Here is an 18,117-nt window from a genome sequence, read left to right on the forward strand (position 1 = left end):
ATGGAAATTGTTGTGCAGCAGTTACAGTACAAAGCAGAAAAGAGTGCAACTATAAAGAGTGCACATGTAAAATACCAGAAAAACAGATATCTAAGATCCAAATATTTTCAAGAGAAGAAAATATGTATATATGAGGAGCAGCATGCATGCACAAGATCACATCTCAAATACAGTTACTGTTTGTGTGTATGGTTTACTCAAAATGTCCAATGATGATGGCCATGTTGCATCATTGCACAATTATGCCCCATTATGTCCCATAAGTCAGAAAGCTCTGGCTATAAAAAACACAGAGAAACTGGCACACAGGCAGCTTGGGTCCATCTCACAGTGATAGAGTTATTGCTTACAGTGAAAACATTAAAATATTAGTCTGCCAGTAGCTGTTTCCTGACCAGGACTGCCAGTAACCAGTAGATGATAAACCATATTTGATACAGAGAGCAATAGGAGGCCAGTAATGACTCTGTATGTGGGTGCTTATCTGTTTTTATCATAGTGATAAAGCATCATTTGTCAAGAACCAGCCGCTGCCCTCCAGGAATCAATCTAAATGCTGGATTGCATGAGGGGCCCCTGACCCCCTGTCTGCTGCACAGATCCCTGTAGGGGCCCTGCTAGGAGTTTGGTATTAGCAGGTGGAGGAAGGGTAAAAGCCTAAAATGGCCCCCATACCCTGCTCACCGTCACCATCACCAGCAGCAGCACCACCTCCGAAGCCCATCCCCTAGCGTCCGTCCCGGGTATGTACGCCGTGTGCGCATGGGCGGAGAAACTGCCGCTGTGCGCTGTTATTATTGTAAGAATTTCTTTTTACGAAAATGGCGTCCAGTCAGGGAGGTGTGGGAGCTGTCACGGCTCTACAAAGCCATCACTACTCCAGCGGACCTCACTGGAGCCCGGGCGTCAGCCAGTACCAGCACCAGCAGCAGCACCACACGGCCCGCAGCCTGGACCGGGCTCTGGAGGATGCCGTGTGCTCGGGGATACTGAACCTGAGCGGTAGGAAGCTGAGGGAGTACCCCGGGATGAGCTACGATCTGACCGATACGACACAAGCAGGTGGGTTACTGTGCGTGCGCGGACTGTGGGAAACCACGAGAGTCAGTCCCCCTGTGCCTCATGTAAAAAATGCGCTCTCGGATGTGCGCTCCGGAGCGCAGCGTGGCCGCATTGTGCTCGAATTTTGTGGCCGATTTTTCCTCTGGACAGACGCGCATTAGGTGACAATATTTAAAGGGGTATGCCGTCCACGGAGCTGGGTTCTGCTAATCCACACATCCTGTACATCCTGGGTGTAGTTACTGTCCACCCTTGCTCATATATCATACCGTTTAGCACACAAGGGGCTCGGCTGCTGCTGTGTGGTTGTTTTGGTCGACGCCAGCAGCTTTCGGCAGCCCCCCTTGAGACACATGAATGAGACGGCAGGCGCACCCAACTCAGGCGCTGTGCAGTGGTTTGCACGCCGAGCTGCGGTTGATTTGGCACCGGGCTGCTGGAGCAGAATATGAATGAAGCCCAGAGGCTATACATAGAAATATACATGCACGAATGTATCATTTGTGGTGAGCATGTGATGCACGTACATGCTTCTTTTTTCTTTCTTTTTTTTCCCATTTTCGGTAAAACCAGACAAAAGATGCAGTGTACTTGCAGCCTCACCCCCCCCCCCCTCCCCTGCCTGCCTGGGCGCATATGCCCATACGGCTCATAATCTGTCACAGAGGAGGTCTGCTTTCGGTTTCATCTATAAGCTGAGAGATATTTATTTGTCCTTTTGCTCTTGTGTTTTTATTGGATGTCTGCAAGAGGTGATTAGAATAGTGTGCTCAGATAGTCAAGTCAGTCAGTAGGTCAGTATGAGACTCACGTTGTCTGCAGGCTGGTGTAACAGGGTCAGGTCATACATACTCATTTGTATTAGAGATGGTGGCTCAGGAAAGGGCTCGTCTGGCACACAGGAAGGACCCTGTGATGGACTACACAAGCCATAAGATGTGGTTAGAGGGAGCGCTGCGTAGGAGAATATTTGTGGTTGTGACTTCCTATAGAAATGCACGAATGAATAACATTCAGCATGATCATGCATCCTCTGTCATTATCTCGGACGTGTAGATTGTGTTGGATCTCTCATTGGTATAGTTTCCTCCTCTGAGATGTCCACATACCATATGGCGTTGCTCTGTCATGTGCAGCTCATGGCAAGAGCCCTTGTTGGAGGGCCCTCACCCCGAGGGATTTCGATTTTCTGCTCAAAGATATTGGTTCCTATTCAAACCCAGACAGCCTTGTTTTTCCTTTTTTTTTTACAAAACCCTAACCTTTTTAAAAGCTGCAATCAAAAGAGAAGTAAAAATTATTGTAGCAGCTCGTGATATGTTCATCATAGACACTGATTAACTTGGCTCCAGCCTCTAGATGGGTGGATTTGTTTAACATTAACCGGATATTTTGAACATGAATGCAGATTGCTGCTTTTCTGTGTCTTTCTCCTCCTCAGGGCTTGCAATGGATCCCAAATCAGAAATGAACCAGTATTGTAGTTGGGGATTAGGGTTGCAACAGTATGAGATTTTCCCAGCAAAATGAAGGTCTGAGAAAATATCAAGGTATTAGAAAATTATTATTATCAGTTACAGACACCCTTAAAGGAATGGAAACTGAAGTTTTTCTGGTTGAACGAACAATTTATTATAATTTCACATATGATTATGTCATGCATTCTTCTAGAATTCAATCCTGTAGGTAAGAAAACGTAGATGCTGTTATAACCATCAAGTTTCATACCTATATGGTGTGACACAGTGATGTCATCTGAAATTGTGTGTGCCTGAATGGTGTGAAGAACCCTGAACATCATGCACAAGCTGCCTGTCAGCAGTAAGGCAGACACGACAGGAAGTTAGTGTCTACTATTTCTGGACTGCTGGGCTGCTAATGCTCCCGTAATATAGCGTGATGATGATCAGCTTGTCTCTGCGTGAGCAACACTGTCCAAATTTATCAAGACTGGTGCATATAGGGTTTTGAAATATCTGCTGCTGCTGTCACAAGCGCACGTTATGCAGTATAACACTGATAATGATCAAAAGAGACATGAGTGTATACATTTCTGTCAAACATTTGATCTCCTGCTCACACGGTGACTAATCCAGGCAGCAGATTGTGACACTTTTTTTTTTCACATCTTCATTTTGTCTCTAGTAAAAGGTGTGCCAGAGGGAAGTCGCACTCTCGAATGTGCAAAGAGGGATCAGCACCTCGTAGCGCGTGCTTCACATCGGCTGCGCCGTGGAAGGCGGCAGCTCATTCAGAATTAAAAAGCCGATCTGATAATTAAAACCAGACTTTATTTTTAGATGCACCTCGAAGTACAAGAAATGATAGCATGTGTCTTTGCACTTGTACTAATATAAAGCTGTGGAAATATTTAGATTTGGACGCTTCATTGAAGCAACAGCATGGCACCTCATCATTAATTGGGTGTTTCATCCCTTTGCTGCTTTAGGAAGTTAAAATGGGGTTTTTATAGAGAAAAAAAGTGGCCTCCATCTGACAAATGAGCAGCAGAAGGCTCTGGTGTGTGTCAACAGAGAAAGAGTGGGGCCTGCTCACACAGGGGTGTCTGTTTGCAGTGCGCTGCTGGCAGTTTGTCTTCAGTCAGTTTGTTTTCCCATGGGAAAGTGCGAGAGCTCTGAGCTGCTGCCCTGACCTTGGAGAGGGGTTGGGGAGCAGAGCATCAACCTGGCCAGATGTTCAGGTTCATATCCCGGCACGCCCCTGCCCGCCATTACCCTACGCCCCTGCCCGCCATTACCCTGCCCCCGAGCGTACACACACACACACACACACACACACACACATGCTCAACGTTTGGCAGTGCGAGGCGCTTCCACTGCAGCGCCGTGCGGTGTGTTTACACGTCTGTCGTCATGTCAGACCCAAAGTGTAGACAGCAGGGGGATGAGCTGCGGCGCTGTATGTGTGGTAGCTCAGGGGAATCCTGATAAACAAATGTATTTTTAAACCCACAACTTTGTTTGGTTTCTGAGAGAACATAATGACTTATTTACAGTATACTTAAGAATGTAGGTCATGCGGCAGATTGTGGTTTTAGTTTATGACTCGGCCGCAAAAACAAATCGAAGGCTGCACACACAATCTGTCGTCGCGCTACGAATCTGTCGCCTTCTCGGACATTCTTGTATCCTCTGTGAAGGGTTTGGTGTAATATTTAACAGCCAAATGAAGCTCCAAATGAAGCAAACGGGAGGTCAAAGGAAAGATGAAGATGTGTGATATTTGTCGCCAACTGAGGGAGTTTGCAATAGTGACTTGACAGCCAAGATACGACTAAAAGCTGCAAGATTCCCTGTATCATGTCCAAGCTTCTATGGTGGACAGTCAAGCTGGGTGAAACAGGTGGCAACATGAATATTCCATGCTATAGTTGATGCATTACTTGAAGCACACAGTAAACCTCACGCTGTAAGACTCCTTGTTCTTCCTGGTTTCATTCCTGATAAGTTTAGTCCTTCGAGGCAGCCCTGTGAAGGACGAGCTCCACAAGTACAAAGCACCCAGGCGGCATTCTTGGATTTAATAAGCAGCTAGTGTAAACACTGTAAGTGTCGCTGCTCATGCAGGCCAACTTATTCAAGAGGCTTCAGGAGGCTTGGCCATCAAAAGACAACACAGCACTACGGAGTGTTACTCATAGTTTATGCTCAGTCTGGCTCGGAGTCAAATCAAATACTCCGGCTGTCTCGTGAAAGCCTGTCCCGTCTTTGCTCATGTCGTGGCTGCTCTGTGGAGAATAGCAGGCGCTGCCGAGAGGCCACTCAAAAAATTAGATCTCTAAATGACACAGTATAGAGCACGCAGACAGCACCCCCGCTGGTTGCCTTTACATCTAAGTAGTTTTTGAGCGATCACGTCGATGTGAGGGAGCCTGAAAAAAAAAATCCACATTCCTAAATGACGCTTCCTCCCTCAGGACTTTTTCTACGAGTTCGTTTGCATGTCTGGACAGGACACGTGCATACCTGTGAGCAACAACACAGAGCCGCATCACATTAGTGACGCCACAGATTTTAGTATGGTGTTTATTATATTACACATCGGCTGTAACAGAAAATAGTTTCTCTGTCGTTAGAGGTTTTAAACATGCAGTTTCCAGTATATTAAACAACTGAGGGAAGTTTCTTATTAAATGCCTACTGGAGATTATTCTCGACAGCGGTGACCTGTACATTTAGAAATACGACACTGATGTTATTTTAGGAAATATCTGATGAGCCCACTGTACCTCACAGAACTTACGATTCTTCAGATGAAAAAGGGAGAGTTGGAGATGATGTGATATTTTTAAGAGCGCAATGGTCTGTTCCTCACAAGCCCTGGAGCTCAAAGCACTGTGAAGAGTAAATTAGGTCAATGTATAATTAAAAAAACAACAACATGTCTATTTAAATATGTTGGTTTTCATGTGTTACTCATTTTTAGAGATTATTTTTACAGTTTTTTTAATTGATCAAGCAATGTTTTAGTCTGTATAAAGTCAAAAAGTAAGGGTAATTGCTCATTTACACGGTGATCTTAATTTCTTATTTTGTATTAAAGTTACAGTTATAGGAAACAGAGGTAACCTGCACAGTTAAGTGCTCATGTTTCAGCGCATGCGTTGGTTAGACCAGAAGTGAGCAGTGACACGTGACTTTGTTAATAAGCCGGTAGTCATAGTGTCAAGTTAGTGTGCAACCACGACTTCTGCTTCTTCAGTTATAATGTGGAATATGGATCAAGTGTTTGATTTTGTTCCACTCAGTCAGCAACGGCAAAGAACAGGGACTGAGGGAAAATAGAGCTTTGAGGTTTAAAGAACATGATGCAAACACACATACTGCACTGTAGTCTTTGGAGCGCAAATGATTTTTTCATCTGTTGTTTCCGCCAGTGACTGTTGGCACCAAGACTGGTGACCCAAAAATAATGGTGTGTGTGAGTGTGTGCGTGTGAGTGTGTGCGTGTGAGTGTGTGCGTGTGTGTGTGCGCGCACATGTGTGTGTATATCTTTTGGGACAAAAGCATGAGAGTAAAGTGAAGCATTATGTGAACATTAATATTTTACATCTAAAGCACTTATAATGATGTGTATGTGTGTGTTTATGTGCAATTGTGTATGTCTGCTGATGCCTGTGTGTATGTGTGTGTGTGTGTCGTCAGTGTGGGTCTGCTGGGCATGGAGTAATGAAGCGTCTATGCTAGGGAAAATGTCTGTTAAGGGAAGTTAGATTCTGTGTGACTAATGCATGAACTGGACGTGTGAGTAAATGTCGTGTGAAATGCCCCATGAAAGCATCCACACACAACCCCCCCCCACAAAGTAGCCGATCCAGAGACCGCTCAATCCCCCAGGCCAGAGCTCACATGGAACCATCTGCATGACCGCTACGTCACCATCCGCCAGCTCACCCACAGGGGAACACACCCCTGGACTAAAAAACTGACTGACCAGCCAACACTTTAATCCACCCCCAGACAAGGTACCTGCCTGCACTGAACACAGAGTGGCGCTCCAGACCACACCCAAAGCCTGCCAGCCAGACGCTGCAGTCACGTCTGCTGCAGGGCGCAAATGATTAACCCCAATTAATCATGTTTTTGTCATGTTTCCTTCCCTGTTTTCATAAAATGAACCTTGCAGTGAAACTGCTGAAGTACAACAGTGAAGGACTTAAGGATGTTAGTATTTTGCCGTCTGTTTCTCTGCAGATTTCTTGCCCACCATTACTGATTTTGTTGTACAATTGTATTAAGATGATCACAGGTTTTTAATTGCAATCTTAAAACAAGTATTTCCTGTTGAGAGCAGCAACTCACTGTAGAGAGAGAGAGAGACTGTGGTCTCTCCAGCACTCAGCAGGATATCTATTCGTTTCGAGTTTGCTGTGTCATGGGAAGACATGGCCAGACATCATCCGCACCAGCAACATAAATGAATAGATTGATGATTTGGCGCGAGGGTGCAGCGCGGTGGAGCCTTGGCGGAGGGGCTCGTCTGCCTGGCGGGGCCTGTCCTGCGGGAGCTCTGGGCGACCAGCAGGTGGATGAAAGCCCCACTGTGGGCTGCAGATGGTGCATGGCCGGGGTTGGAGGAGGGAGAAGGGGATGGAGATGGACAGGCTCACAAAGACTGCCACTGCCCACCCCCCATCTCCCATCGACCCACATGATTCCACTGCTACAGAAGAATCCCCCAGCTGTGGGGCTGGAGGGAGGGAGGCGGGGGAGTCATCTATGTACAGCTGGGTTACAGCATCAAGGTCCAAGCCTCAGGGGGAGGCGTGATTTACTCTTAATGGAAAACGAGCATACCCTGTGACCTCAGCTTTAGTCCGTCCCCATGTGGTTATTTCTGTTCCCTTCACCTCTCGGCATCTTTTCCCTTTGTGCTGCTGACTGTCTCGTGGTCGGCTTCTCACTTCTGCTTACTGGCTGCTGTCACAACTCAGCTACAGAGTGAGGCCTTTCTGCTCTGCTGCTGCTCATTTAAGGAGGCTTGTCAGAAGTGAGAGTCTCTTTAAAGGCACAGACACCCCTCATGATGCTTTTTAACCTCAGGGATTTAGGAGCAAAGGTTGCCAAATCTGCAAAACGTGTTAAAATGCTAACTGGATAAAAGCTACTGATACAACATTTTCTGTCTTCTTCATGTTAATCCAGCCACAGAAAACAGAAACCTCTTAATAGTAAGTCAGTGAGTGTTTGCTTTTAGTAAAGCCCGTATAGTGTAATTGTTTAATAAAAGGTGGTAACGATATGTAATTGCATGCATTAAGGGGATGGCGGCGCAGTGGTGTTTGCTTTTTCAGCAGTATGGATGCAGCACTTCAGTTAGGTGGGACAGAATAATTGAAAGCTGTTTTTATCTGTGGCTTTGCAGCTCCTCACATAGGTCTCTAATTATCGTGTCACCCAGAGAAACACACCCACACACACACACACACACACACACACACACACACACACACACACACACACACCCACACACACACACACACACACACACACACACACACACGCCAATTTGCAGATGCTGGATCAATATGTGTCTGAAGGTGAAGTCTGCACAATGTAAGGCAGTCTTTATATGTATTTTTCTCATAGGTCTCCATGTATTCTCATATTTCCTGTTTAAATTTATGCTCTTTTATTAAATAGAAGACATAAAGAGGGAGAAAAATTGGCGTGCATGTCTGTCTGTGTGTGCATGCGTGCGTGGAAACGTCTTGAGCTGCGTGAGTCAATCAGCAACCTTGAGGGATAACGTGCCTCGGCTATGTGCGTGATCTGAATGCATGTGTGAAATGTAGACCTCCACAGTGAGCACGAGTCCGGCCTGTGATGTATATTAAGATGTAGCACGTGACGTATGTGTACAGGGAACGTGCCAGATGAGGCCTGGTTGAGTAATGAGCTGAAACATCAGGATCTGCCTGAGCGCTCCTCCACTTTGATGTTCTCGGGCAAGAGAGCTGATATCTAAATATTTTATCATGAGGGGCAGATGCAGATGAGAGGCTGTGCTCATATTCATTGACCTGAGCAGGGATTACAGTCACAGTCTTGTCGGGATGGATGCTCCCACTCTGCTGATTAATGCAGGGCTGTGATTTTGCAGAAATTGGCCTCAGTAGTAAAGCAGAGTTATGATAAGGTCTGTACTAAAACACTTTTAATCGCAGCTTGTCCTTTATCGATTCAGCATCAGCATGTACCAACTTTACCTTCCTCATGGAACTAATGTAATCAACATAATTGAAAATATAATGTAATAATATAATCAAAAATATCTCTGGATGCCTTAGAACGATTGCAGATCGGTCGGTCAGCTGCATGGATGCCCTGAAATTTTGTACAGGCATTGATGGTTCCCAGAGGATGGATTCCCCTGACTTGTCTTAAGATAACATAAGATAAGTTAGACTTTCCTAATCCCCAGCTGGGGACTCTAACTAAGTGAAATACTTAAACAAGTCTTGGATGGGTTGTCATGAATTTTGGTACAAGATGTCCCCGCTCAAGATGAGTTTTAATAGATATGTTGATTAATTTGAAACACCTGCAAAACTAGAGCCACTCCCATCAGCCTCAGCTGTACGTTGTGTTTAGCGATGACAAATGTTGGTACATGTACAATATCACTTGTACATATGGCAGAATATCACAAATGTACGTCAATATATTACATTTCCTTATGTGTAAAAATGCCTGTTTCAGTTACATAATTGCAGTTAGTATATAAACACCAAGATCAGAAAACTAAATCCTATAAAAGAGTTAATCTTTTTTACATGCTTTTAGTGGCACAGAAAACAACTCTTACCAAAATCCTTTCTTATAACCCTACGTTGGATGTCTTCTGTTGCTTGCAGCTGCTCGTTCAAGAAACTGAAAAGATGTGGAGTGAGTTCTAACACTTTCCACACTTTCAGACAAATCTAAAACCTTTACTGTGCCACTCCCAGTCAGATCGATTTTGGAAATACTGAGATATTACACTGCCAGTAGCACTCAAACCTTCGAGGCCCGAGACTCTGGTGTAATCTTAGACCAGTGTTCGATGAAGAGGCGCGCTGCCCACCTCCCTGTCACGGAGATGTATTGATCAGTCTTTTAAGCCAATTGCCTCGTGCCTAAAGCAAACATAATGGACGGCGCCAAGATCTTGAAAAGATCATAATGTGTGTGTATGCTCGAAATGTACATATTTCATCTGCTCCTGTTCCTCCGCCTTGCAGATTTGTCCAAGAATCGCCTCACAGAAATCCCTCCAGAAGTGTGTCTGTTCGCCCCCCTCGAGTCGCTCAACCTGTACCACAACTGCATCAAGTGCATCCCTGAAGCCATTATCAATCTGCAGATGCTGACTTATCTTGACATCAGGTGGGTCATTGCTAACGCTGTACTTTCAGTTTGGTTCCTGTGTCTAATTATGTTTACGTCCAGCAAAAGTGAAGGTATAAGTGCTTGTTCCCTTTTCAGAACACACTGACAGAACAAAACAGGGCCTGCATGAGAGAGAGGCATTTCCTCTTTTGCTGAAACTCAATTCCCAGCTCACTATAACATGTTTCTGTATACTGTTTTAAATGTAGGTCAATGTTTTATCTCTCTCTGCAGCCGAAATCTCCTGTCGGTTTTGCCAAAATACTTGTTCAGCCTCCCCCTCAAAGTTCTGCTTGTGAGCAACAACAAGCTGGTGTCCATCCCCGAGGAGATCGGCAAGGCCAAAGAGTTGATGGAGCTGGTGAGCAGTGTGCATGTGTCTGTGCATGTAAACTCGTGCATATTGCTCTGGCAGAGTCGTGCCATTTCCTACACTTTGTCTTCCCCTGCAGGACGTGAGCTGTAATGAGATCCAGGTGCTGCCAGCTCAGGTGGGGAGGCTCCACGCCTTACGAGAACTCAACATCAGGAAGAATTGTCTTCACATGCTGCCTGAGGGTCAGTCCATCAGGCCTGATGATCTCTGCTTTGTTTTTTTATCACTGTATTCTTCAGAAATGACTCAGTGTTGACATAGACTGATGTGTTTGGCAAGCATACCAGTCCTCTCACAGCCAAGAATCACCCCTCTGCCGTGTTTGTTTTGTGTTGGCTGTCATGTTAGCATTTGTGCAGCTAAAACCACCTTGATTAAGATGAAAGTGTATCAAGCAATGCTGTCATACAGGAGAAGCACACAGGTTGAAGTACAACATCAAGCGATGCTAAACAATTTACCCTGACACAGCAACCACATGGCCTCAGACTTTATTCATGTTTTATGAGGTTAAAAAGCTAAAGTGTTGACATGACTGTGTGCGCCTTTGTTAGTCAAGAGTATTCCGGTCATCATATGAAGTTGGGATGCGTCTTCCCATTTTCTGCACGCATTTCAATTGCAGTGATTTGAATTGAAAAAATATAACATGATTTTACCCTTAAGTTGGAGAGTGGAGCTTGAAATTTTTTAATGGAAAAACCTGTAAAAAATTACAGAGTGTGCAAAAAATGCATGTTTAGCAGGCAAGAGGAGTCTATAATAAAGATGCTATAAAGTTGCATTATGGGAATTGCACAATTTAATGTTAGACAAAAAGAAGTCAGGATATCTCGGCCTCTGCTACATTGGTTTTGATCAAGTTTACTGAACAGAAATAAGACCAATGTGAACTCTTTTAGTTGTTGCAGCGCACTGTTTAGGTCTAACCCACCAAAGGGTTCAGCTTTGCACGCTGAAAGCAGTGACTCACGTTCAACACCAGCAGTTTATTAAACTCATCTTTGTCTGTGCTCGCAGAGTTGGCTGATCTGCCTCTCATCCGACTTGACTTTTCCTGCAATAAGATCACAGAGATTCCTGCAGCGTACAGGAAGCTCAGGCAGCTGCAGCACATCATCCTAGACAACAATCCTATGCAGTCTCCACCCGCACAGGTAAGTGGGTTCATCTCATAATTGTGTTTGTGCATATCATGCGGATGTAACTATTCGATCGACATGAAGCACAAATGCTTTTTATGGGTTTCCTATATGTGGTTGAGTTGACAGGTTGTAATGCCTCCTAGAAGGTACAACTGCACCCTCTAGTGGATGAATGAAGACATTTCTCTGTCTAGTGGTCACAGCAACATACTCCTTGTGTGCATTTGTGTTTTTCAGATTTGTCTCAAGGGCAAAGTGCACATATTCAAGTACCTGAACATCCAGGCGTGTAGGATGGACAAGAAGCCGGACACCCTTGACCTCCCCTCCCTTGGCAAACGTTGCCTCCCACAGCCTCTTACAGATAGGTACTGATGACATGACACACAGTGCACGCAATCCTTCAAACATATTATTTGCATCTACACGTGCTTCCTTGATCATAGTTCATGCATGCATTCGTTATGCACACACACACAGTAAACTATTTATGATTCTCCACCTGCAAGTTACAATTGTATCATCATCTGTTACAAAAATAAAGCCCTAATGAGCAATTTGTTTTGTATATTTCCAGCATGGAAGATTTTTATCCCAGCAAGAACCACGGTCCTGACTCTGGAATTGGTAGTGACAATGGTGACAAGAGGCTTTCCACAACTGAGGTCAGAGTTCACTCAACACTCAGCATTCACTGTTGGCAATGCCAATGCGTGGTGAGCATGTTATTGTGTTTGAGTTGTTGTTGAGATACACGAATATCAAAGTGCACCTTGTGGAATTTTCTTCTGCGATAAACTGTTTGGCAAAGTTGAAGTGTTACTGCTGGCTGGCAAGTATCTAAGCAGATGCACAAAACAAATGAAAAGAAGCCAAAGCAGACAGGCAGTTTGAAAAGAAAGTGGCCGTGGAGCATAAGAAAAGGTGGGCGGACTAGACAAATGAACTGCCAGATAGGCATGGCAGCCGGGAAGCGGAATATCTGGCAAGAACTGAATGCTGACTGGGTCGACTGGCTACTGGGCAGCAGGTGTGTGCAGGCAGGTGGGTGGGTGACAGGCTGAGGTGTGAAGCTGTCTGTTTGACACTAGAGGTCTGCCCCAGGTACAAGTAGAGTGCTGAGCTGAAGTATTGCATAACATATATCATTCTTCCTGTGACAGCAGAATAACAGGTGCTTCACCCAGTGAATGATTTATAGTCACACTGCTAAGTCTTGCTAGACCCTAGAGCTATAACAGACAGCGTACTGATAAATGATTGTCTCTCCCATAAGGTTGGAAGGGCGACAAGGCAGATAAAACAGATGAAACAGAGGGTGGAACTGTGACCCAGATTCTGCAGCACAATTGTTCATTTGGACTAGTCCTGTTTAAAATGACAATTTTGTGCAACCTAAATGTTTAAAATAGGAATACTAAAATGCATGTAGGCCCATTTGAACCAAACTTAGAGTTCACTCCTCGTTCCTGTCTTCTCCTGCAGCCTTCAGACGACGACACCGTCAGCCTGCACTCTCAGGTGTCAGAGACGGCCCGTGCCGATGCCCTCTCACTCCTCTCCAAAATGGACTCTTGCAAAGGTTACCGAAAATAAGTATCACATATTCCCCTTGAAAGCAATAACAGAGACTCGGGGGTTGTTGAATGAAGTGCCTAAAAAAATGACAGTTTATGTGATGAACGCGGATGCTTCCTCCCTCTATCAGATCAGGATCTCTATGACTTTATAGAGCCAAACCCGGATGAGGATCCTGCTCTGTCAGAGTGTGATGGGCAGCAGAGCAGTCATGTGTCTTGTATAAAGGTATGAATCAAATCTGTTTATTAAGAGGACAATTACAGACATAAGGAAAAGTTATTTATAGAAAATCAGTGGAAGGTCCACAGGAGATATAATGAATTCCTGGTCATTACTTCCTGTGTGTGTGTGTGTGTTTCAGGAATTGGAGAAAGTTCTAAACATGTCTCACCAAGGCAAAGATAAAGAGAGCTGGAAAGAGGAGTCAGGGTGAGTTCATTATTCAATACAGCAGTCAAACAAACGACTGGCACATCTGCACCTCTGCGGCAGACACTTTTTTCTCGTCTTACCCTTTACGATGCATGCAGAAAGAGTTCTGTGGAAGTGGAGTGGAGTTCCCCGATGACAGACTCCAGTGAGTCACCTGTGCTATAAAAACAGTCGACGGGTTGGCATTAGCCCGAATGCATTTACAGTAAAGATCAGAACACGCTCAGAGGCGTTTTGCAGTGTATTCTTAATTCACCTTAGTAAAACCTGCAGCACTGTGAAGCAGAGAAAAGGTGTTTGTACATAGAAGAGCAGAAATTTTCCACAGATCAGCTATTGCACATCAGAAGACACAGGCATGAAAACATGCACTGCCCGCAGCACCGATTAGCTGTTACAGTAGCTGGCAGCTCATACATGGTGAACCCCCGGTGCAAGCACATATCTGGCCTCATCACCAGCTCCAAACACAGATGGCGGGTATCAGCTTTAATACTTATCCAACGTGACTGGCAGTTCAGCTGATGGACAGGTCTGAACCATGTTTATAAACACAAGAAAATCTGCGAGGCAACAAGTTTATTTTATGTAACTAAAACTAAATTCAAAAACTAAAACTAGGTATGAAAAAATTAATTAACTGAAATAAAAAATGTACCTACAAAACTAACTAAAATAAAATGCAGACATGCAGGAAATGTCTTGTCTAGTCAACACATTGTCAACACAGCCAGCATGAGGAGGAGTTGGGGCATGTTTACTGAGACTGGGATGTCTACACATGTGAGTCAGTTGCCTTCACAGAGTGTTGTGTCCTTATTGTAATACCCATTCTTAAATCTTCTTTTTAAATCTTGGCCCTCACTACTCAGTAGCCAGTACCCACCCAATGCTATAATCAAAAAATATACTGAATATCATAAAAAAAATTTCAAACATTAAAAGCTAAACTGAAAGGAGCAAGCCCCCCTCTGGAGACTAAACGAAATGAAACTGAATTGTAAACAAAAATTACAACCGAAATAAAACTATTGAAAGCATCGATAATAACTCTGCTCGGCGACGACAGAGCAGCTATTATGAAAACTCATTGTTGCGTGTCGGTTTAAAACATCTGCAGATATTTGGGCGAGGTTTAGGCCGGGAAATGTTTGCCGGTCACGTTCAGCAGCAAATGTGGGCAAAAAGATGAGATTAGATCAAATGATTAAGTGTAAATACACATGACGGCGTCAAACAGGCTTTAGTGTTCTGACCGCTGAGCCCAGGGTTTTGATGATGAGGAGTGCTCTCTTCGCTTCTCTTTGCAGACCTTTAGTGAATCCTGGGTGGGATTATGGTTTCAGCGAAATCACTGATGTTTAAACCTGTGAAATGGTAAACTGTGTACAGTTCCTAACCATACATTGAATCCTGAACTCTTTCCAGCTCTGATAAGGAGCAGCTAGTCGAGGAAGAGGATGACGAGCTGAAGGAAGTGCTGGATCTGAGGAAGATTGCCGTTCAGCTTTTGCAGCAGGAGCAGCAGAACAGGTGGGCGGTCCTCCTTGTCCTTCTAGTAACAAAAAGCCAGCGCCATGAAAACACTCTGCGTCTGTCTTCCGCTTCTTCCTCCTTGCTGCTTTGCGGTTTCTGTAGAACTGTACGACATGTGGGAAATCACATCGCTAAATATCTCTGCATCGTCACCATTTCACCTCTTCCGCCTCTCCAAATCAAATTCTCACCAGCCTCACTTTCTGTCCTGTTTCCTGCTTTCTCTCCCTCCACTTGGCTGCTGCGCGTTCGATGTGCGGCTTCTAGACGACGGTCCTTAATTTGCAGAGCAGAGAGTCTTATTCACCGACGGAGAGTGACTGGAAGGGCGCACAGGTGGTTGGACTTTCTTTATCGTCACCTACACGTAGTTCGTGCTGCATGTCACACTGGGCAGATAAACACTGCTCGTGTCAAACACACAGCAGGCCTCTGTGTCTCTGTGTCTCCACAAGTACATTTTCATTTCCTTGTCCATGAATCACGATTAGGAATTGAAAATGTTTCCACCTTTGACATGGAATTAATGGAATCGGCTCACTTTTCCTGTCTGCGGTTGTTATGCAAACTTGAAGATGATGTCAAGCCTGTAAGGGACGCTCTTTAAGGCGACCCCATCCGCTGTGCAGGTGTATTGCACTTGCTTAGTCGGCCCGGCCCTACTTTTTTTTTTTTCTAGGGCATCTATGTTTGTAAACATGTAACTGTAAATGATTGACAATCCGCATGCATATCTTAAATGACTCAAACTAATACATGCAAACATAAGTCACGGCTGTTGCAGCGGCTGTTGTTCCACGGCTCTTTAACTCCATCTGTTGCCGTCTGCAGATTCCTGAGTCACTCTGGAGGCTCCAGCGGCAAACCGAGGCCCCCGCCTCAGACAGCTCGCAGGTATGTGCCGCTCAGTCCTGCTGGCTGGAAGCACACATTTACAGTGGAGCAGAGGGCGTGTGGTCATTATGACCTCAGACTGAGCAATGCATCTGCTATAATTGTTATGTGCTGTAAGTGATCTCTGCTGTTTGATAAAAAAAGATCAAACTGTGCAAACTACTTTCCAAATGATGTGAAACAGAGATAACGAATGATTGTCATGTTTTAGGCGCTGAAACCAGCACATGTCAGGCATTTCTGCTTGATAAGTGACTTTGGATTGATTAGGGCAAGTTGATCACAGGCCTGCCGCTGATCAGGCCTGTGATCTGCTGCGTTTAGCATCTGATTCTAATCAGACGTGAAGACACTGAGCCTTATACAGAGCAGAGAGGGAAACGTGTAAAAAAGGTTCTTGTGCAAGGCTCATAGTGTCTTTGATGTTATGGGAATGTTAAACAACAGATTTACTCATCTGATCATACTCGTGTCTTTGCTCTAGTGCATCTCTGGATGAGGGAAGCAGTGGAGCATCAGTGCTGAGTGGTCAGGTACAAACTCTTCTGCTTCAAAGCAAACCTAACGTCAGTGATATTTCTGATTTCTTGCGGCCTGAATTAGCAACTTTGTTTGTGGTCGCACCTCCCCTTCCTCATGAAGTTTTGTCTCTAGAGGGGCCAGAGAATGATTTCAATCTCAAACGTCTGCTTTCACAGCCTCCTTCTTCCTGCTCCTTTGACGGCAGCCTGAAGACAGATCAGTCAGATTCAGAGCCAAAGTGGCCCGAAGTCCCACCTGTCCTCAATCAGAACGAAGATCGCAGGAGGAACAAGTACCTGAGAAAAGATTATCTGAAGGTATCGGCATGCACGTGTCTCGTAAATCATGGTTGGCTGAAATCGATATTCTGCAGAAGACACCTCATCAATTGCCTGGGGATGAATTCTGGTTTGTTTTTGCTTTCATAGGATTTGAGATAATCATCTGTAAAACCTCCTGTCGCTGCCCAAGTTTATGTGCACAAAGGGATGTTTGTTAGCGGTGCTCGCAGAACTGAAAGGTATAAATGACATGACAGCAGCAATGTGGACAATCCACAGACCTCCATTGGTGCACCGTTTTCATGACGTCTGCTTCTTTGTTTGCTCCAATAAGGATCACGGTGAGGTCTGTGGAGTCTCTGTAGCTGTGAAACTGACACCGTCTGCGGAAGCTTCCAGCTTTTTCAGTTCTTTGAGCACCACAAATTCAATTCTCGTCTTTTGTATTGGGGTCAATAGAAAGAGTTGGGCCTTAGCCAACAATACCATAACAGTCTGCATTGATAGATACCATTTCTGGTGGGAGAAAACATGCTTTGTGCCTGATGTAAAAAGTGATGTGAAAACATGTGGGAGGTGTCAGAAATGTGCGTCAGTTCACACAAAGATCCTTGAGAAAGTCCCAGGTTTTCACAAGACAGCTTGATGATCCAGGTATTCTGATTAAAGATAAGAGAGAGGATGTTTGGAAATCATTTTTTCATTTCAGGTTTGCATCCAGCCAGTCTAACCAGAGGCCATGAATAAGAATAAAACAGTCTTTTTTTTTTGTCTCCTTGCAGTATAAGTGTCAGAGCGCCCGGAAAAATTCTGGTGGAAATGACGACTGTGAGGTCAGTGTGACAAAACCTCCTGGGTGGTAAAAATCTACAGCTCCTATCATCTTAAAACATGTTCCAGTGCGATAACCATGCCTTCTTCTGATTGTAATGAATGTTTGGTCTTCAGGAGGGCTTGCGGAGCGCTGACTTCAGCACCACTCTGACGGTGTTTGGGCTAAAGCCAAGATCAGGTAATTCACATGCGGTTGATGTATGACCTCCGCCGTGCTAACTTCTTCCCTCAGTGGATTTCCTGTTTCCTGCAGCTATAATCACGGAAGCTGGGTTATTATCTTTCAAAGGTCTGGTGGAAATTAGTGATATCACCTGTGCGTGTGCAGGAGGAGATTCACATCAAGCGTTACGGCAGTCCATGCCCGTGTGTATGACCTCTGACCTGTGAAGTGAATTAAAGCTTAAGCTTGAGCAAAAACTCAAAATTAGTAAATGGCAAATATGTTGAGTATGAATAGAGTCTGATTCCGAATCAGACTCTATTCATACTCAAAATACTGGCTTGAAGTTTGTGTAAACACTGAGACATTCATTGTAACCCAAGTCCCATCTGTTATGAT

General features: G+C 44.7%; 1 protein-coding gene across 1 annotated transcript in view; it reads left to right on the top strand.

Moving 5' to 3' along the window:
* The first annotated feature begins 821 nt into the window (after nucleotides 1–821).
* The window catches only part of lrch2 (leucine-rich repeats and calponin homology (CH) domain containing 2), a 29,963-nt gene continuing 12,667 nt past the window's right edge, over nucleotides 822–18,117 (top strand). Inside the window, exons 1-17 of the mRNA XM_041951664.1 lie at nucleotides 822–1,062; nucleotides 9,807–9,951; nucleotides 10,189–10,315; nucleotides 10,407–10,512; nucleotides 11,351–11,487; nucleotides 11,713–11,843; nucleotides 12,053–12,140; nucleotides 12,961–13,057; nucleotides 13,184–13,281; nucleotides 13,418–13,485; nucleotides 14,917–15,021; nucleotides 15,292–15,360; nucleotides 15,856–15,918; nucleotides 16,403–16,451; nucleotides 16,617–16,757; nucleotides 17,504–17,554; nucleotides 17,670–17,733. Coding sequence (XP_041807598.1) covers nucleotides 822–1,062; nucleotides 9,807–9,951; nucleotides 10,189–10,315; nucleotides 10,407–10,512; nucleotides 11,351–11,487; nucleotides 11,713–11,843; nucleotides 12,053–12,140; nucleotides 12,961–13,057; nucleotides 13,184–13,281; nucleotides 13,418–13,485; nucleotides 14,917–15,021; nucleotides 15,292–15,360; nucleotides 15,856–15,918; nucleotides 16,403–16,451; nucleotides 16,617–16,757; nucleotides 17,504–17,554; nucleotides 17,670–17,733 — 1,780 coding nt within the window. The remainder of the gene's footprint in view (nucleotides 1,063–9,806; nucleotides 9,952–10,188; nucleotides 10,316–10,406; nucleotides 10,513–11,350; nucleotides 11,488–11,712; nucleotides 11,844–12,052; nucleotides 12,141–12,960; nucleotides 13,058–13,183; nucleotides 13,282–13,417; nucleotides 13,486–14,916; nucleotides 15,022–15,291; nucleotides 15,361–15,855; nucleotides 15,919–16,402; nucleotides 16,452–16,616; nucleotides 16,758–17,503; nucleotides 17,555–17,669; nucleotides 17,734–18,117) is intronic.

Source organism: Chelmon rostratus, chromosome 14 (genome assembly GCF_017976325.1).
Source record: "Chelmon rostratus isolate fCheRos1 chromosome 14, fCheRos1.pri, whole genome shotgun sequence".
In the NCBI taxonomy this organism is placed as follows: Eukaryota; Metazoa; Chordata; class Actinopteri; order Chaetodontiformes; family Chaetodontidae; genus Chelmon; species Chelmon rostratus.